Raw genomic sequence first — 22,094 nt, forward strand, 5'->3', positions numbered from 1 at the left:
GATACATAGAGTTTAGACACGTGAGCTTTACAACTTTGGACAAATAAATAAATAGATTGATGTTGATTGTGAGATGAATAACATCTATACTATTGTTTAAGGCCAAAAGTAACACGAAATTCATCGTATGTAGATGTGTACAACCTATGTTGTATTTTAATGCAATAATACATGTTGGTATTTTTTATACATGTTATGATGTTTATATCACTTTATTCCACAGCGGACCGTATCGCCGGGTACACCGGTCTTGTAGTGTCTGGAGACATGATAATTGTGATAGACAATTCAGGGCATATCCGGCTCCACAGACTTCGGGATGGAAAACTGTTGGATGTAACAAACAAACTTGAGTCAGAGCCCCGTGTTATCTGTCTGATTAATGACTCGGAAATTTGTGTGCTTATGCTGAAAAGTCAGATCGAAATAATGTCAGTACAGTGTCGCAGTGATACAGGTGTCATAACACGGAGTAGGACATTACATGTGAAGGGCGGATTTGTCGACTGTCATAGTGCAGTGAAAGTCAAAGATAAAATTGTTATCTGTGGTAGAAAAAATGACAGCATAATATACTGGTGCACCGTGTCTCTTATTGATGGACATGTTGAAACATGTCATGTGCTCTGTAAAGGGAGCTCCCGTAGTCGGAGTTACTTGACCACAAAAGACGACATGATATATATCTTGTGTTATGCTGATGATGAAATAAATGAAAATACTGGTCTACATGCATATGATGTTAGGAATCCGATTGAAAGGAAATATATATACAGACATAGTGATCTGATGGATCCCAGAAGTATAACTATGGATAAACTGGGATTTATATTGGTGTGTAATGGATACCCTCCGTCTGTTCATCATCTCACAAATAAATGTGAACTACTTTCCATATACAATGAGAATATTCCAGTAACACCCCGTGCTATATTCTTTGACCTGCAACATGGGGAGTTGTACCTGACAAGATGGATGATTAAGGAGATCACTCGATACAAATTTGAGTATTCCGATCATCAAGGTAAGCCATGTTTATTTAACTGACTTATATTTTATTAGACAGAACAAAAATATTCTTCATTCATTTATGATTCTCAAGATTGTCATGTCATATTTTAAAAGCAAATGTTAAAAGGACATGCATATGTTCCTTTATTAGTCTGACCTAGAGTATAAACAAAATATAATTATTGTTATAAAATATGTAACTAATATAGTGTTCTCTAAGTCTGTTCATTATAGTGCGACATTCCATCCTGTTTACATTTGATGACACTTATTGGTTTTCCATGTCTAAAAGAAATGCAAACATACTCAAATGATAACTTTGTAGCGTGATAATGAATGTTTTAGATTATTTTCGATTTCGAATCATTGATATAGGTCAAGGCCTTCTATACCCAATGATTTTAATTATTTGTGTTGAGATTGTCACACTCGAGTGTAATGCTATGGGACAACACAAATAGAGCGCTAGTGTGAATGATTTTACGTACTAAAATCAGTCAGCGGTAAACTATGTAATTTTTGGGAAATAAAGTTGTTTTGGAGATCTACAGTTACAACATCGTTTGATTGCGTAAACGATTTTGCAAATCAAAATTAGTCTGGCCTATATTATTGATTGTGGATATACTATTTTGTGCGACCAAATTATCACAGGAATAAGATTTTTGATCACCACTACATTATGTATATTTTCTGCGGACGAGTTAGTCTGAGAATACTTTTTACTGGCAGTGAATATTTGATAATGGTAGAGAATATTTGTACCTTCAGTATTTATATTGCGCAAATACTGTGGTTTATATTAAAGTAAAAAATAATTCACAGACTGATGCATATAGTGTTTTGCAAGACTATATATATATAATTGTGTCATCATTATATCGGATCAGTGGAGTGTGTGTAACGTTATGCAAATTAATTAAATTCATTAATTTTGTATGCCTTTTCAAACACGTATGATAAAGTCATTATCTTAGGATTTATCTTGGATTAGCAATGATGTAAACTTGGTAAAACGCACAAGAAACAATGAATATATGTATATTGATAAATAATATTGGGAAATGGTAGAAGACATTATGAAATGTTGGAGTTTCTGTGAAATTAATTTGATATACAGAAAAAGAACCCATAGAGTCAATACTCTGGGATGGCACGATAATTATAGCGAATTGAACGTTCAAAGACACGAACCATAATACGCTTGAAATACTTGGATCTAAACGCACAGTCGATAGTAAGTTTCGAGCTGGAGTGGCGCATTACTGAAACGAGTAAAGGTGCAGTGATTTCACCAAATATCGGAGTGAAGAAATTTTTATTTGCACATGAAGATTGTTTTGATACCAAACTTAAGAGGCTACTTAGTGGTAAAAGATCTTGCTGTTATATTTTATAGGATTATTCACGCCCAGCTCCCTAATTAAAACTACAAGTGCAGGAGAGGTATATGTTCTTCTTTCATGTCAGTCTTTGCTGGAAATGTAGGGAAATATCCTACAAGATGACACCCTCGGCAACGATGATCCCGACAGTACTACAGCTGGATTTGTCAACAATGGTGTTAAGGCATTGTGCAACGGCGCAAATTATTCTGTCGACGAAAAGGAATTCAAAGACATTCTTGACAACGGTGACATTGCCACGACAATTATTGGGTTCACCAGCTAAAGAGACGATTATGCAAGATCCAATGGCCCAACTCTTATGTTCATCAAAGATACACCTGATAATGCAGATTTTCAACCTTAAAAAAACTTTGGCGACCTAGACTTCGAAGCACTCTGCTAATGATACAGATTTAGAACCCGTAGTCATACGCGCTAAGAATGGTTTTAAATGATGGTTTTAAGCACGGCTTCGTAGGTTTCATGCGTGATTCCTCTCAGTCATATATTTAGGTTTTGAAGAGTTGGTCACAAGTTTATTTTTTTAGTCAACACACACAATCACATTATTTCCTAAGAACATCTCGAACGATGCAATTTGTCGTGATGGATCTTCTGCTGCTGGTAAAGTTGCATTGTCAAAATTGACATTAACCTTTATGAAATCTGGAACCGTGTCAACCTTTGTTTTTCGCACACATCAAAGACACGCACCCAGTAATTAATATTGTATAAATAAGTACTCAAAATTTTCTTACGACACCAAAACGCGTGTTTGTTGAGTTTCAAAATACAAATTGAGACAATCATCCAGCCCGTAGCAAGATGATATTCGACGACTTAGAAGTGACTGAAGTATATTTGTGGTTAAATTGCCATCAGGAAACCTCTGCAGAAATTTCACTTAACTTCAGAGACAATCAAATCGCACGTGCATATTATTACCTGTGGTCGGTCGGACCTAGACCGACATCAAAACATTGGCGCGGGTCTGCAAATTTCTCAAAATGACTTCATTACCTCGGTAACATCAATGTTTTCAAAGTCAGATAAATGCAAAAGACGGTGGAATATTTCCATTCCTCATAACCATTCCTGCGCTGGTTACAGTTGCCGTTCATGCGGTTGCAAAAGCAGCTGCGTTATGGCAATCAAAACTGCATCCTGGTCGGCTCTGAAAAAAGTGATTGATGGGCGCATAAGAAAGGTATTCGATTATCCAGGCATGTGAACCTTGCATTCGATGGCCTTTTCCTTTATATGCGTCTACCATTGTTTTTTATCAGAGCGGAAATGTCTCCATTTGTGGCCACCCCATTAGCGGAGTCGTGTAAATTAAAGAATCTGCTACGTCTATTGCTTTTATCAAATATTACGTGGACAAAAGAGTTATAAAAGACCTGTGGTGAAATGAGCGGAGACCATATCATAAATGGAAACCGAATTTAACCGGAAATTGATGATTGTGGCGCAATACAACAATGCGTGAAATCAAGGCCTTGGTTGATAACACAAAATTATCAAAATTCTAAGGATATATGAGGCACCAAACCCACAATTTCAGGTATATAATCTAGCACATGCAAATAATAATGGCTTTTAGCCCAGTGGTGTATTTATATTTGATGCGGATAGATGAGGCTATTGTTTCTTATATTGTAATAATCTGATACCATATGGATGCCTACTGGTATTCACTTTTAGCTGCACAAAGGCAATCATTACAAGAAAATTATGATAGTCTTGAAGTTAAATCATGACAGTCTAAGGATTTATTATTCAGGTTAGATGCCAATGACAAGTTACTTAAAACAGTTTCGGTTGCAGGCTCGTTTAAAATTTAAAATAACGAATGAATAGAGAAACGCGAGTTAACTATTTTGGACGACGTTAACCCTCTTTGGCTTTTTTATTTAAAATTCGACTTTCATTGCATGAAAATGATGGATTCTTATTGCAGTTACCTTTGTTGTTGTTGAGTTTAATTATAGTAGTGTGCGCACAATTGTGCATGTGCCACTTTTTTCTGACTGCACCGCAGTCTGCTAGTTGTTTCTGGGGAAGGGGATGGTGCCACCTCCCCCAGGCTTTTATGGATTCAAGGAACCCTGATAGTTTGGCCTCAATCTGTGGGTCCATAAAGGTCCCTACAGTTGAATGGTTGGCTGTCATTATTGGGAAGGAGAGCTCGTGAACGGTCCTGCTTGCTTTACATCGCTGGTTTCTTGTTACATTTGCCTGGTGTTTCTTGCGATATTTTTATGTAATATTTTTTTTTCGATTTTTTTTCTTCTTCAAAATGTTCTAAAAGGAGGGAGGATGTTCTATGCTGTTTATAGAGGTTCTTAGTAGAAATCATGTATGACGAGAGATTTTCAAGGTTATTATGGTATTACTAGTCGAGGTGTTTAGGGTGTGTTTCCTATGTTATGTTATTTATAAGTTTTTAGAAATTACCTCTTTAAGTTATTTATTAATTAATGTTTTTAGAGATTGAATGTTATTTATACTTTATTTAGCAAGAGACCGGAGTCCTAGACGATTACACGGTTCGTTAAGGACATCTGGGACCGGAATCCTAGCTGATTACTCGGTTCGTTAAGGACATCTAGGACATCCGATTTTGCGGTTTCCTTAGTTTTTATAGGTGCTTCGTAAGTGAATTATTTATTAATACTTTTATAAAACTGAATGATATGTTATGGGTTTTTATGTGGTGGCTTCTAAATTTATTTAGCTAGATACTGGGTCTTTTGGTTTTTTGGGGATAGTAATTACATTTTGTTCCTAAGTCCTGCTGAGTCTATGAATTGATTTATATTTTTATATGCTGATTGTTTATTTTTATTAAAGTCCATAAGTAACTCTGGGTATGTGTGTGGTGATCCAATCTCGTTTTGGCTTTTGATAAATATTTTCCGAGCGGGTTGATATTTTGGGGATATATTGAATACGTGGTGTAGATCTTCGGTGGTGTGGCAGTTAAAGCAGTTAATGGTTGCTGGTTTGGGTCCTATAAACCTTCCAAAACTGCCTGCTAGTTTAGTTTTTCCAGTTATTATCCTGTTTATGGTTTTCTGTTCTAAATAGGTACCCTTAGGTAGCTGTATGTTCCTATCTACGTTACTTTGGGTTTCATGGTGCTTTTTACCTTTTGTGGAGGAGTTCCAAAAATCTTGCCATGTTTGGTCTATATATGTTTGTGCGAAGCTTATTGATTTTGTGGAGCTATAGTTAAGCTTGATAGAGTTTTGATCCCCTAGTTTGGTTTTTGCAACGTTGTCTGCTGTTTCGTTGCCAGAGATTCCAATGTGCGACGGTATCCACATGAGCTCGACTAATTGATGTGCTGTGGTGATATCGTCGATTAATTGGCATGCTCTGTCGAGGAATTGTTCCCTGAGTGTGTATTGCGATTTTGGATTGATTTGATAACGCTTAGTGTTTGTAGTTCTTCTAATAATGTTGAGGGGAGTGTTCCTGTGCATAATAGTAAGGCTTTTCTCTGGATAGTGTCAAGTTTTTGTAGTACAGGTTGCTTAGCCGAGTTATATGCTTGGCAACCGTGATCCACTTTTGATCTAATTAAGCTTTTATATATCGTGAGGAGGGTTTCCTGGTTGGATCCCCAGTCAGTCCCTGTGATGTTCCTGAGTAAATTGAGATCTTTGTTACAATTCTGGGTGAGTTGTTCAATGTGCTGTTTCCATGTGAGGTGGTTGTCAAAGAACATTCCTAGAAATTTTACTACTGTTACGTATTTGATTAATTGATTTTGTATATATAAGTTTGGATAGACTAGGTTGTTATTTTGTTTTGGGGTGAATATGATTGCCACAGTTTTTTCATGAGATATTTTGAAACCCCATTTGGCCGCCCATCTCCCTATGTTGTCTAGGCTCTGCTGGATTTCTTTAACTACTGTGTTATTGGCAGGATTTCCATTCCTCCATATGCCACTATCATCTGCAAATTGTGACAAGATTTTTTTTACGGAGGCTGCATTGAGGTCAAGGTCGTTTACCATTAGGTTAAATAGTAAGGGACTTATTACACTGCCTTGCGGTGTTCCATTTTCAAGCGAAAATTCTTCCGAATGGGTGTTGCCTATTCTTGTGGTAATTTTCCGGCCTGTGAGGAAATCACCAATCCATTTGAACAAGCGTCAAGTTATTCCAAATTGGTTTAATTTGGCCATTAGTCCATTGGTCCATACTAGGTCGAACGCTTTTTCTAGGTCTAAAAAAACCGCTTTGAGGTTGCGGTCGGTTTTCCTATGTTCGTCAAAAGCGAGTTTGATGTCTGTTTCCAATCTGTGAAGTTGGTCAGTGGTGGACCGTTTGTTCCGAAAGCCACATTGATTTATGGAGAGTAGGTTATTGGTTTCTAGGTGGTGTTTTAACCCGTTTGCGATTATTGTCTCCGTTATTTTGCAAATATTGTTTGTAAGGGAGATGGCTCGGTACGAATTTATGTTGTTGGGATCTTTGCCTAGCTTGGGGATTGGTATTACTATGGCCTGTTTCCATTTGGTGGGTAGTTGGCCTTTATCCCATATCCTATTAAAGAGTTTGATTATGGCTATTGTTATATTGATAGGTAGTTTTTTGTAGATAATGTAACTTAACTGATCCTTACCAGGGGATGTTTCGTTTTTGGATCGTAGGGCTATCTTCCATTTTTGTACTGTGATGTCGCTATTTAGGTGAGATTCTTTTGTTCCTTGGTCTTGAATCATTTGAGGTTGGGTTCCCTCCATTAGTTTTTTGTGTTCTTGAAAGTTTCTGGTGTGATTATTGTTGCTACTCATGTTCGAAAAATGCTTCGCCAAGAGGTCTGCCTTATCTTTATTTGTTATGGCATTTTTAATTTTTGGGGCTGAGGTAGTTGCTTTCCCTTTGATGGCTTTTATCTTGTCCCATATTTGTTTTGAGTTTGATTTTAGACTCAGTTTAGAGCAAAATGTTTGCCATAGATTAATTTTAGCAGTTTTTATAGTTTGTTTTAGTGCTTTTTCTTTATCTTTATATTGCGGAAGTAGATAGAATTTTTGGTGCGTTTATATTTATTTAAGGCCCTTTTTTGTCTTTATGTGCTATAGTGCACTGTTTAGTCCACCATGGTACAGGGCTTTTATTTTGGATATTAGTTGTCTTTGGTATGCATCGGTTAGCTGCTTCTATAATTGTGTCTGTTATGTTATCATAATACATGTCAATACTTGGGCTTTCTAAGTTATCTGGATTTACTCTAGCTAGTAATAATTGGAATTGGTCCCAGTCTGCCTGTTGGTACCTCCATTTAGGTGGGGTTTCGTTTGGAATGTGTTGAGTTTTGTTTGAATATTGATTGTGATGGGGAACATGGTCACTTCCTAACGTATCTTCCTGATCCACCCACCAATTTGTGATTTGAGCCAATTTTGGGGTAGTGATGGTTAGGTTTATGGCTGAAAGAGTGCCATCCTCAGGGTTTAATCTAGTGTTCGACCCGTCAATTAAGATGACCAGATTTTCCCTCTTTGATCTTTCTTTTTACCTCCCCATAATTCACTGTGTGCGTTGAAGTCGCCACAGATCATTAGATTGTTGTTGTTGTTATTAGTGATTGCCTTTAGTGAGATTAGGTTGGTAGGGCAGAAGGTACCCCCTCGGTCGTATGCATTTATTATTTGAATGTTTGTGGTTCCTATATTTATCATTACTGACATTATTTCGATGCTATTATTGATGTTTAGGTTAGGGGTACTTCTATTACTTCATAGTAGATTAGTGTATCTATTAAAAAATTGCTAGTCCACCCCCTTTCTGCCCCATGGGTCTGTTTTTAAAGATTCCCTGGGTATAGCCTTGTAGTTTGGGCAGGCGTTTGTGTTCTTGTGTTATGAGGGTTTCCTGTAGGCAGATTACGTCTGGTTTTACGGCCGTATTATTCAGTTTGTTCTGAAGTTCTGATAGGTTTTTAAAGATTCCTCTACAGTTCCATTGCCAGATGGTGATTTTATTTTTTTTTGTACTATTCATTTTTGACGTTGTCTTTATCTGTTAGTCTTGTGGTCCAATCAGCTAGTATGGTGAAAATGGTTTTGAGGGTTCTCATTATGCTACTGAGACCTTGCATTAGGGTTCCTGTTGTTAGGTTCATTACTTCCTGTATTAATTCTGTGTTGGGGTGTGTGTTAGGTTTGGGGATGTTTGGGGTGACAGTTTTGTTTGTATCTGGAGTGTTATCAAGGTGATCATGGTTTGTTACAATGTGGGTTGTAGTTTTTGGTTCTTTTGTTTCCTGATTCGAGGGTATGCTTTGCGGTGCAATGTTTTCCCTTCTGATTCTGCGTGGAGAGTTTTGGTGCTCATTGATTGTTTCAGAGGTAGATTTTGGTGTGTTGGGGTTGTTTCTACAAATAATGTTTTTGGCAGAATGGTAGGTGAGGTGTTTTTCGTTCATTAAGTCCACTATTTGTTTCTCTTTTATTGCAAATCTGCATTCTGCCGATCTAGGATAATGGTTTTCTTTACAGTTAGCATATTTTTGTTTAATTGTGTGGTATTCTCCTTTGTGTTGACCTCCGCAGTACTTACGTCTTGGTTTGAATCTACATCTGAGGGCATAGTGTCCCCAGTGCAGGCATTTGGTGCAAAATCGTGGCCTATTTATGTAGTTTTCCAGCTTATGGCACACTCCTGACTGTCCTAGTTCTATTATTGAGGGTATTGGCTCGGTAGCCTCTATAACTGCTTTGTTTGTTCCTTGCCTCTTGTGATTTTTAAGACGATATAATTTGTTGGTCTGTGTTCCATTTGCTGTGAGTTTATGAAGTAGGAGTTCAGTGCTTATGTCCTTGTTGTATCCGTTTAGTGCTATTACTTTTTTTAAAAATAGTGGTTTTAGTGGGTTCACCCAGATTATTTGTGGTTTCACTGTGTTGGAGTTCGAAGTTACCCGTGTTTTCCTCTGAGTGCTATGGTGTCTCTCTACTTTGATCTTCATTGGGCCTATAGTTTCAATTTGGATGAATTGTTCCACCTGTTGAATTGTGCTGCATTGGACAATCAGGTAGTTTCGCCTTGGTCTTATCAGTTTGAATTGTCCAGTGTGAACTTTGTCCAGTGCTGTCATAATACTATTGGTACTTAGACTAGTAATTATGTTGCACCTGCTGCTTATGTATATGGTGTGTTCGATGGAATGATAATTGTAAATTTTGTTTTTGGTGTTATGTTGTTGTTTTATTTCCTGTTTTGAGTTAACCTTACTTGTGTTTTTTTTATTGTTGTTGTTTTGGGGTTTTACAGGGCCCTTGCCATTACCTAGGTATGTGTTTTGGGTGTTTTGGGTTGTTTAGGGTCTTTGGGTTGCCATATTAGTGATGCTGCTGGGTAGTTTTGTAGTGTCTAATTCATTGGATTTGTTCCCATAGGTTTGTGGTTCCCTTGCTGTTATTATCCAGATGGTCCAGGAGTTTGGCTTGAGTGTATAGTTTCTTTCCTAATGTTTTGATTTATTGTTGTTTGCTTGATTTCCTGTTGTTGGTTTGTTTGCATGTTTCTAGAATTGATTATTTCATTTTTGGTGAATTTTGGGGTACTGTTTATGGTTATGTGGTCTAATTGTGGGGAGTTTAAGGTATGTCGGTTACTGTCAAATTCATTTGTTAGGTTTGGAATAGTGGTGTCTATATCTTCATTTGTGTTTGGTTTTTCCGCTTCCTTGAAGAGGACTGGCGATAGTATTGACATTGTATTTATATTGTTCCCTGGAGTGTAGTTTTGTATTTCTAGTAGTTTCAGTTGGTGGGTTGGGGGTGTGTTAGTTATGTCTGCTGGTTTGTGGTTTGTTTGGTCTGTGTTTGTGACCAGAATTTGGGGTCCCAGTGTGATGTTGGTTGAATTCGAGTTTGCTGTGGTTGGTACGACTTGCGTTAATCTTGCTTGTTTTACATGATTTATTGGTGCTGTTTGGAGTTCTGATACATCCAATATTTTTACTGATTTATTGAGAGGGTTGTTTGGTGATTTGTGTGTTTGCGTGTTTGGATTGAATAGAGCCATTTGTTTGGACCTAGTTTGCATTCTTCTACTTAAATTGCGTATAGCATTGAATGATGACTTATCTTTTGTTTTTGTCCTAACCCAGTCTGCTCCTACGCTAGAAGTCTCTCCTTTGTTCCTTTGTTTTCTGTTACGTGTTCCTATCGTTCCTTTGTTTGTGAGTTCTTTTGTTCTGTGCAATTCCTTTGTTCAAGGCTTGGCGGTTTGCTAATCGTTTCCTCTTCTTGGTATTATTTCTTTGCTCTTGTTTTCCTGTTCCTTTATTCCATTTTAATTGGTGATGGTGGTGGCCGCACTCAGTAGAACTTTTAAAATTATACACGAAGCCGGTTTTACACAGTAAACAAATCAAGCAAATTGAGAGATGAAATTGCAGTTACCGATAAAATGTTTGATCAGCGGACCAGAATGCTAATAATGATAGATTAGATTAAACCAAGATAAACCTAACTGAGGAAAGAAAGATCACTACTGTTATTCAGTAAGAACGTACTTTTCAGTTTAAACGTCACTGGGAACGATCGTTTCAGACAGCATTGAATGGTGTAATTAGTTTGGTATTATATGATCGCAATGACAGGCCTGAAAAACGCAATATCGCCATAAACTTAAAAATTCCCTATTTAGATATTTTTTATGATATCATGACTGTTACACCACACCAGGTAATTGGTTGGAATTGTGTGTGAGTGTTGAACTTAATCAAGGTCGGCCTGTCGAGCAAATATACTACACGATCATATTAGCAACAGAAGAACTATAATGGACCCTCAATGTTACCACTACGAAACAGCGGAACAACAACTGCTATATGAAATCACCAAGAGCCATGCTATTCGAGAAAAAGGGGATGGACGGAATCACAACTGATGAAACTATTATAGGTGCACCAGTCAGAGTTATTGTTAGAGCCGTAGCAAAAGTAACAGGCGTGACTGGTCACCATGGTAACATTATCTAATCAAGGCTGCATGCGCAAATACGTGGCTATTCAGAACATCTCACGGAGGTCCAAAGTAGCCTGAATACGATAAGTAGATAATATTCATTTGCTCTCGAGGATACAATAATTGGCATGGCCGAGTTCGACATTTTACATAATTTTACGTTAGCCAATTACACTAGGGTAAATCTTATAAACTAGCATTCTAATCATATTTTAATATTCCATAGCAAATACACTCACATGTGACAATCACGGTAAAAATAAGGTATATAAGAGGCGTTTACTTTTATCAATATCCCGAAATAGAAAAAATCTAAAACATAACTTATCAAACAACTTTTGCTGTATATATTTCTTATGGTGGTTAATTCTCCACGAGGAAACAAAATATCCTGAATTTTCACTATTTAAAGGTATGTTTACTGGAATTCTTAAAAAAAAATGTGGCAAAATGACAAATATAGCTGGAAGAGTCAATCAGCGTGATCTGTATTACTTGTTCTTTAGCCATGTACATAGGACAAGAGAGTTTGTTAAAAAGTGTTCAATAATTGCATATACGACATATCCATATAATACAAAAATGGTTTTGATGTTTCATCGTTTGGTTTAAAGTTTTTTATCACATAGTAGGTGTTGTTTTTCATTAGTATGTGCAGTTTCATATTTTTTATATTACCACATGTTAAAATATCACTTTATGTGATTCTGATTGGTCCAAATAAGCCCATAAAATTATTGTGCAGTATCCTCTTTACTGATTGGCTGGTATCGTGGGAAAACGTTTTTAACCCCGCCTTCTGGAATGTTTGGTTTTGAATGAACATTTTTGGCGGCCATTTTTGAACTCGCAAAAGGAAACTGAGGAAACATTATCTCGGCTGCCTGAACATGGAATGTGTTACCCCTACAGGGGTTTGTTATGTCATGTATAACAATATCATAATGAGAAAAATGGCGTAAAACTACAAGTCAAGAACAACAATAAGTAAAAATAAGGGTATTGCTTATTTGATGGCGGGATGGGGTGGGGGAACGGTATATACATAACATAGATATAGAATCCACCGTATATACAAGCATTGTTTAAATGTGAACTTACAAAATGGGTCTTCCTACTGACAGAACTTTATCCAACTACAGCATCGTTACGCAGTATATATCGGATGCAAATCCGACTCACAAAGAAATTTGTTTACATATTCTGTACAGTCTATTGTTCCAGTTAAATACTGTAAATATCCGGTCACAAATGCAATGGAGTAAATGTGGGATTTTCTGCATCCAGTAATCCTATTTTACATAAAAATTGCAACAATGTAAGGTTTAGTTCTGCAAGTGACATTTCAGGGTAAACATGTACTCTAGACCTACTGTTTACCTTATCAATGTGGCAACACATAGCATTAATCATTCTGTTTTGAAAAAAATATTTTGTCGTTATAAAATGTTCTGTTTATTCGGATGTAAGCTTTTACTTTGATTTATAGTTTATAAAAATGTACAATCTACTTTTACTAGTTCAACTTTGTTTAGGACTTTATTTTACGCACAACAAATGAAAGGTGCACCGTCTGTCGGAATGAACGAAATTATTCGTTCTTCTTTCTATCAACATAATTTCTACTGAAATAAAGACTATGTGATAAAAAGAATCTCAAATGGGTAATGATTTAATATTAAATTTATGAAACTTGTTGAATAGTGTCCAGCCCTTGTTCACCAAGGCTCGCAAAAGCTGGACATTATTCAACTCGTTTCATAAATTCAGTATTAAATGGTTACCCATTTGAGATCCCCTATATATTACCAGCTGCTTCATTACTCAGCATCCATATTACCTAACACAACAGAAACTATGCTTTGTATTTAATTATGACTCAAAGGAGTGCCAAAAGTAGATATAGCTAAAATATAATCATATGGTCCAAATACACGACGTGTTGTCTATAAATGAAGCAAAAAGCTTAAAACAACCTTCTCCCAGTGTCTCATATATATCTTGATGTCTCAGTGTCCTGGGAAAGAAATGAAAAGCAGTAACAAAATGAAGTAAACTCCGTCTTTTGCTGTTTGATATACATGGTCTTTCCTTAGTAGTATAGTTATGGTGGTGATTGGGACTCGAAAACCAATGGTACCCAGTTTTGTTACAAGACAGAAACTCCATTTTAAAGCTGAATTTACAACGGCACTAAAATTAACTGATTTGATATTAAACGTCCAAAAACAAAATATTTATCATTTTTTTGGATTGCAGAAACATGATTTGCTCAGCTCGAAAAATATTCTATGCGGTTGGTTTCATAGTCACATTGGTATTATGTGCAAAGCAAATGCAGATATTCTGCCAACACAGCCCTCCAGTCACATATTTCCTAATGTATTCTATATTCTCTTTCTCTTACACACAGATGCATTCATATATACCAAGAAACATGCATTCAAGGTTGAGTCGCAATGTGAACCGATTTCTCTCTCTCTCTCTCTCTCTCTCTCCCCAACATACATTAAAATTGTTATAGAATAACTTGATTTTTTAACAACTTTCATGTCTATACTGAAAATTACAATCCCCGAATTTGAATGTGTTTGTGATTTGGATTTTTAACGTAGCTTTAGCAAATTTTCAGTCAAATCGCTACCATATCTGCAGCGTGACAGTTTGTAGTGATGTCTAGCACTGCGGCATCATGTCGCAGACTTGTAGCCATGACGAACCACCCCTGTAGAATGATTACCATAACTCAATAAAGACCAATCCTAACACTTAACCTCTTTAATGCTGAGCGCCATTTTTATGTCTTTGGAATGAGTTGACCAGGGTTTGAACCCATGACTTCCCATATCCGAGGCGGACGCTATAATTTGAATTGGAATAGATGGAAGATAAATAATTGTATTATGGTCTAGTTTTATAATAGGAAGATATATATGACACTGCGTTTACACTGAATAATCCGTGTAGTATGTTCAGCTAAAATATGTAGCTAATTATTAAGCCAGTTCCTGGATTAACTTGCATAAGTAAGAAGAAGAAATGACTCCTAAAAATCCACACACAAATAATATCCCTAATAACTAACTTCGAATAATTACAACAAAAGCTATTATTAAAACAAACACCATTCATCGAAAATGAATCCGCTAACGCTGATTATATGTAAAACTAATACATTCTATTACGACAATTAAAACAGGCAATAAAAAAGTATGATAAACAACAAGCTTTGTAAAATTGAAAACAAAATGTATTTCCCAAAATACAAGATGAAAATGTAAAACGGAACTTACGGTATTGCAAACAACCAATATTACCTTTTAATATTAATTAAATTATGTATATAAATAGATTTAAATCGCTTACTCATTGACTTATAATGTATCATATTGAGCTTCATGTTGCAGTTAAAGTTTATATCTCTTTAATGTTTGGAATTTTAATATATATATATATATATATATATATATATATATATATATATATATATATATATATATATATATATATAGATAGATAGATAGATAGATAGATAGATATATAGATAGAGAGAGAGAGTGAGAGAGACAGAGACAGAGAGAGACAGACAGAGAGAGACAGAGAGACAGAGACAAAGAATCTTTTCTGAATGAAAAAGCAAATAAAGATATTACTATAGAAAGGTCAGTTGTTTCTGCTTAGATGAAATTTTGTTGCAGTCTTTAGTTTGTGCAGATATTAATTATTCAAAAAACTTTGTCTTTAGTAATAATGCTATACCGGGGATGATATTTTAAATTTTTGTTTTGTTTTCGTTTTTGTAGACGTTAGAGCTCCAGACGTCCTAGAAAGAGATGAAAGAAAACAACCTGTCAATGCACAGACATCATCAGGGACAGAGCATGGAACTGTAAGTAATCCATATAATGTATCCACCCTGGGTATTGATACATCACCTTCAGTATGATACATGTATCAATACACAAGTTTTATTGGATATTCAAACATTTGTTTACGTCAAGCAAGACTTTCAACATCTAGGGCAACATTATTAAAGGGAAGCGATGGCCTGAGGAAACTTTCCTTGCAGCTAAAGAAGAAACCAGGTCCAGTGAACAAGACTTATTGTGAGGTAGTATTTTATTTATTACTGGTAATTAATTCTGAGAGCAATCGTTGACTATATTGAGTTGACTGGCATGTTTTGTTGTCAACGACGAGTATCAAAACCTCCGAATACAACCTTTGCGAAAGATGACACAACACGGCGATCCATATGTGACGGTCTGCGTCCCCTGCCATAGGGCTTACCTCTCCTGATCATCATCGCTGTATGTGTGCGAGAACCAATTGTATCTGTATCACCGAAAGCTTCTAATCGTCAAGTCAGAAGATAGAATATTAAACTGGAATTATGACACAGTAGACGAAAAAATTCAATTCTGAAAATACCAGGTCAGCTTCTCAATCTGGTTCGCAACTACAATATATGACACCAGTTTTACCCTCTTCACGGTCACTACCAAGAAAAGACATGCCATATGTTTTGTCCACTTGCATTCCAGACAGGCTTGTATCCCATCTAAAACCGAAAATAGATATGGTTGTCTACGTGCAATCTTGCAACGAAATTTATGTGGACATAACCACTTCCTGGCGTCGCAAAACTTTTGGATACTACTATTTTCCGTCCATAGAAGAATCTGTTTAGAAACAGTCGGTTTCATGTCTGAAAAGATGACTTTTTATTACCTCAAATTTGACTGCTATTCACAACTGGGATTTTGTGGAGAAAATGGACGGGCAACAGCTTGACTTGATCAGTCGCAAGGATTCCACCAAAAGCATGGATGGTGCGATTCAGTGAAAATATATGTCGTACGTGGGAACGAATTTGGGTGCACAACCTCAAATTCTCGGTTTAGAAGTAGACCCTTAATATTCACAAGATATGACCGCTATCGCGGAAAATGCCAATGAACTGCTTCAGAAATAGCAGGACAAAGCTTTATTATCGCCACGAGGCTCAAGGTTGACACCTACGACGGATACAACAAGCTCCTCTTTGCTTAAGATACCACCTTTATCTTATGATCTTATCAGACCAAAGTAGCCAGTAACGTACCAAATATGCATTCGCAAATTTCTGAACAAGTACCCACAGTGCCAGCACAACAGTGGCAGTGTGAGGAGCATGACTTGGTTGATGTTGACTCACGCAGAACAATCTGAACAATAGCTCATACCAGCGTGATGCAAAAACATGCTTACTGCGAAAGAGTCCCAAGACCAAAAAACTCATGACACGACACCAGTCTTGGGTGGTATCGTGGTGGGACGTTGAGCCATATACTTTCTCATCTGAACGATTGCGGAATGCAGCTCACTAGCGTTTGGTGTGTCTGCGTCACCTAATGTTAGATTTGAAAATGGCAAAGAATGTGACCGTTACTGCGGCGACAAACACCATTATGTTTCCAGACAGAGAGCTGGTGACATTATCCGCGGTCCTTAGCAAGATCGGCCCAAATAATTAGAGGTAGCGCTAGTCTTTGAAGCATATCGACAAGTCGTTGTTTGACCCATATATGCGTTTGTTGGACACAGTCAAACTTGAGATGGTGTTGTGCCACCTTTACCTGTGATCCGAAAAAGTATCGTGAATACGAAAATTGAGCCCTGTGAGAATCAAGGCTTTAGTGATACCTTGTTCACAGAAGAATGTTAGGTGTTTGTTCTGTCTTCTCCAAGGATTTAGCTCATGGTCTCCCGAATTTGGGAAATATTTCTACGAAGGGTTGGTCTGCTAGCACTGGCAGCTAGTTTTCTAGGTTTCCTGTTTCGTTTATTCAATCTCGTATTATTGGGTTTATCTCTTCTTTTTTCTCCTTCCTTTGACTCATGTCACAAAAATTAACAAGTCAAGAAATGTCAGCAATCAAACTCACCCAGGTGTTGCCTGTACTTTCCTGTAGCTTGCTGGGTATAGAGCTGACATAAGTATCTAATTGAAACTGCGAAGAAAACATTTTTGCACGAATCTGACAGACCGTGGTGGAATGCACTTTAGTATTGGTCAGGATACATTCCTCGACCAAACCATTATCTGCGTTTGCTTTAACTGACGAAGACAAAAATCTTCACGAACTTTGCTAATAAGTACATCCTGTAATAGCAAAATCCAGTGTTAAATTCTCGAATATTTTTATAATTTTCTTTAAAATAGGGCACTAATCTAATATTGTTTGTAACATCAAAAATTGAACTTTCGTGACGGGAATGCATTTCGCTTGGTAGTTCTATTTCTTTTAATTCCAACTGCATTTCCATCTTTCTTTCTTCTTTTGTATTTGCAATTATGTTTGTATTTATCTTACTTCCTTTTGCATTTGCATCTTCATTTCCAGCTCTTCCCTTTCTCTTTCTATTTTGTTCCTGTATTTGCATTCGTCTTGTCTCTCCGTAGTTGCATTCGTCTTGTAATTTCCTTTTTAGAAAAGACGATTTTATGTCGGATAGAGAATACTGCTTGGCAAGCTACAGCGACTCATCTTTCCTTAAACAATCAAATCCTTCCTGGGTCGGATTGGAAACAAAACACTCCCCCATAGATGACAGTGTGAAAGCTTGTTGGTTTTAGTATGAAAAATCAAAAGACCAGGGACTAAGAAAATTCCTATATAAAATTACTGTAAATTTGACAATACCTTTGATTTCTCTGAAATATTTCTTAAATTAGTATCCCGGATGAGCCCCTGGTTTCTGTTACGACGCTATGGTCTTAAACTAAGTAACAGATAGACGATTTAACAAAGAATTTAATTTTCAGTGTTATAAAATGAAAATTTAAGAGAAACTTATAGCATTGTGACTTGAATAATAATAACCTTGAAAAGTTATATTTAAGTCCAAAAGAATGGAATGTTCCGTATAAATTTCAGATCCAAGAATGTAGTGGTCCACCAACAATCCTAACAGGTCAAAATGGTTTTGTCAAGGACTCTTTTGAAAAATTCTTAATAGTCCCTGAATATATTATAGTCCAATGAGCACGAATAATCCTAACAAATGTTTCCTCTCAAAATGTCTAAATACAACATTAAACACATTCTGCAGACTGAAAAAAGAATTCGAAAAGGAATTAATCTAAAATAGGAATGAATATGTTTGCTCAGTTCTCTCCTTATACCTTCAAGAGTATATTACGACTATATATGGATACATACACGATACAGATCTTACTATTCAATCTAATATTTCAAAATAATTATTTATTTGACCCAGACATTCTTCTATGAACCTACCTGACCTAAACCCGTCCAGTGGGAAAGAGCTCGATACTTGCCATCATGTTTACCACTTATATTGTTAGTAACTGACACAAGTTTACGTTCTTAATATCTTAAAATAAAACTATTGCACGTACGTAAACTCCAGCTATAGATCAACACCACAATTTACGGCCAGAAATAAAAGTTACAAATACTAAACAAAATCATGTTCAAGGAGTTGCAAATATTGTAGATAAACATAACATGACTTCAGAGAAAAAACTCAAATCTAGTCCATCAACCTGGTCCATTCACATTAGCTCTCATTTTTTATCCGGTCGCTGTCATCATTACCTCTGTTTAAAATACTTTGAAGACCCTTCGAGCAATACGTCGTGAAAATACAGTACTTCCATTATGTGCATCATTTTAACTATTTGAATTAGCCGTAAGACTGACTACTTTTCCTAGATAGAACTAGTTCTATCGAGAGATAATTGCATTTTTACTCACCCACAAGGGTGTCAGTGTAATTATTTTGTTTGAGAATTGTGTTAATCCCTTTACTAGCTCGGGTAGGTATTTTGTTATCCATATCCTTGCTGAGTTGGTCTTAGGACTCATCTTGATCCTGTTTTATTGTTAAAATATAGTAATGAATCATCGAAATTTATATTCCAGTGAATCTGAATTGTGCCATTGTGTTACTCAGAAGAGGTCGCACACCAGTCCGTACTTCCATTTATGTGGGTTTAGTGACTGAATATATTTCACTCTTCAGAGACTGTTTAGGGTTGGATTTTTCTTAATTTTACTGCTTTATTAGTTTCATCTTACCTAATGGATCATGTTTGTTTCTAATTTTCAATTCAGAATTTAGAATAAATGTTACTGATGTCATTGTAAGAAGCACTGCTAAATGTTTTGCATTTCAGTTTATGATTGTATATAAATCATTTATCAGATTTTTCTCATGATGCAAGGCCTGCGCCGAGTGAGGAGAGGAGAAGAAACAGGAAATCCTCTGGGATACACACACAAACTGCCTCACTTGTTATTTTTGTTCAAGAACAGATGCTTGTCTTTAGTTCAGTCCATATTCAGGAGACGTCTTTGACCTCGATGAAACTTAAACTTACATAAGGAGAAATTCAAGGTCTTCCTTTATTCATCAGACATGTTTTAGTTTTTTCTGACAATGAATCCCTTAATAGTGGCAACACCATCTTCCGCTCTCTAGGGCAAAAGAAAGTTGTGTTGGTTGAAACCGAATCCTACTTATCCCACTTCATGAAGGTGGAGCATAACCGTTTCAGTTTGTCAAGACCGTTTTTGGCAAAATGATCCAGCCACACAGTACATGTTCATAAGATCTGAAAAATAGTCTTCCTACGAATCTGAGTCGTCTGACTGGTTATTGATTGGTCCCAAGGCGCCTGTCGCCGGTCTATGAGTTCTGGTCACCAATTCACCACCTCACTAAGGGCATTTGAAAAGGATCGAGGCCGCTCTCTCTGTACAAGGTATTGTAAAGATCCGCGTTGGACGTGGGAATCAACGTATGCAAGCAAAATTAGGGTAGAGGATCGGATCGGCATTCTCTATTTCCTTAGGGATATTTGGCCTAAAGGAAGTGATTGGTTCATCGACTTCAGGATCGTGGCCCAAAGGGAGGGAGGTTCATGTTGTGGTATGTTGTGGTATGTGGGGTGTCATTGCCATCTTGCGAGGTGGAATCAAAAATAAGGTAGGATGCAGACTTTCTTCCACAAACATCCCAGGATAATTCAGAATCGCTCTTACCTGTCGTGTCTGCGACTTGGAATTGTCCTCTAGCTACGAGTGAGTAGTTATGGTTTATTGTTCCTCTTACTCGCAAGTCCCCCTGGTACAAAGAAACATTGGATCATAAAGTCCCGTTTTCCAGAACCGAGAGCAAGGCGAGGATGTCCTGTCGGTTCTCGTAGATTCTCACAACTTTGATGTAGAACGTGCTGAGTCAACAGATCCGTCTTTCATTTCCCTACCACCTCCAACACTATTTTGTTGAAGCGTAATTCAATCTCCTGGTGCAGGAATCACTCTCTGCTGCATGGAACCAATGCTCAAAACATCTAGGCAGGCATTCTCTGTATCCACATTCTCGTTTCGCTTGCCTTTAAAGATCTTCCCGCAAGAGCGTCATTTCGAGCAAAGTTACAAACAGCATCGTTCAGGCATAGAGATTATCAACATCTAAGGTCTATAATGCAAAGTGGAGAATCGCTTGAGATCGGTGCAGAATAAAACGTATTAATCCAAGCTGTCCCTCTCTGAGTACAGTGGTCCAATTTCTTCTCTTCGTTTAAGAGAGGTAATGCTGCTTTTCAACATCAATGGGCTATAAGGCACCCCTATCCAAAACATTCATATTTTCAAGAGGCACAATTATGGTCCATGAGGAAGCAATCCAACAGAAGTCAACACCTCGACAGTAAGGGTGAAAATATTCCTTCCTTTTTCATATAGCTTTACTCCACCTCTTATATATGTTTTTCAGCTGTGCATTGCTTATCTAGAACACTTCTTATGGTGTAAAAATGGTCTTCAACGAAACTGGTGCCAATCTGACATTAAATATGTCCACCACATCAGCTACTTTGTGAATCTTGTTCTCAATGAAGATGGTTTCAACACTCTTCAGCTAAAAGGACGTAAAGGTCCTAACTTGAATTCTTATAAATTTCAGCCAGTGGGGTGTCACTCAGTTTGAGGAACTGTTCTTTAAACTATTAGGTGTCAACCCTTTTGTATGACCGTAAATTGATGCTAATATATTGTTTCAATTCTTTAATTCAACATTATTTTTGTATAATTTAACTAATGTGTCACTCTAACAGATTTATATAATTGATATATTATATTGACTGTATCATTTATTGCAGCACCTGATGGAAAAGTGTTCTAAATATAAATTCATATTACCCAATTGAAAAAAATATTAATTGCAAAGTTGCAAAAATTGGCCTCTGCTCAGTTGACTCACCAGTATGTGTCATGATAATTTTCTTTTTAAGATATACCCAGAGATATCTCCGATCATATTGGAATCACTTTAAGTGCCAATGAATAGATGAAATATTCCTGACTAACCTATATTGAAACGTATCATTAGTTTAATTAAATGTTAAATTTGTTACAGCAAAATGTGTTTAAAGTTTTCTCATTTGTCTTAGCAATATATCTACACAAAATCAAACCAAAGACTAACATTTATCATAATTTCAAGCTAAACATTGTATTTGCATATTATATGCATAACGATATTTTAATGCATTCAGTTTGCAGTTATCCACATAAGCATAAGCATTTCATCCAACAGATTTCAGCATACAGTTGTTCCCATGAAAACTGTCTAAAATTTTGTGGTAAAATCCATCATTGCACATTGTGTTACAATAACAGGCA

General features: G+C 36.6%; 1 protein-coding gene across 1 annotated transcript in view; it reads left to right on the forward strand.

Annotated features, from left to right (window-relative positions):
• LOC149799955 (uncharacterized) overlaps positions 1–22,094 on the forward strand; it is an 85,995-nt gene that overhangs the window by 10,767 nt on the left and 53,134 nt on the right. Inside the window, exons 2-3 of the mRNA XM_089958321.1 lie at positions 224–1,024; positions 15,201–15,286. Of these exons, the coding sequence (XP_089814447.1) occupies positions 224–1,024; positions 15,201–15,286 (887 nt within the window). The remainder of the gene's footprint in view (positions 1–223; positions 1,025–15,200; positions 15,287–22,094) is intronic.

Source organism: Sinohyriopsis cumingii, chromosome 5 (assembly GCF_028554795.1).
Source record: "Sinohyriopsis cumingii isolate HCF-2022 chromosome 5, ASM2855479v2, whole genome shotgun sequence".
NCBI lineage: Eukaryota > Metazoa > Mollusca > Bivalvia > Unionida > Unionidae > Sinohyriopsis > Sinohyriopsis cumingii.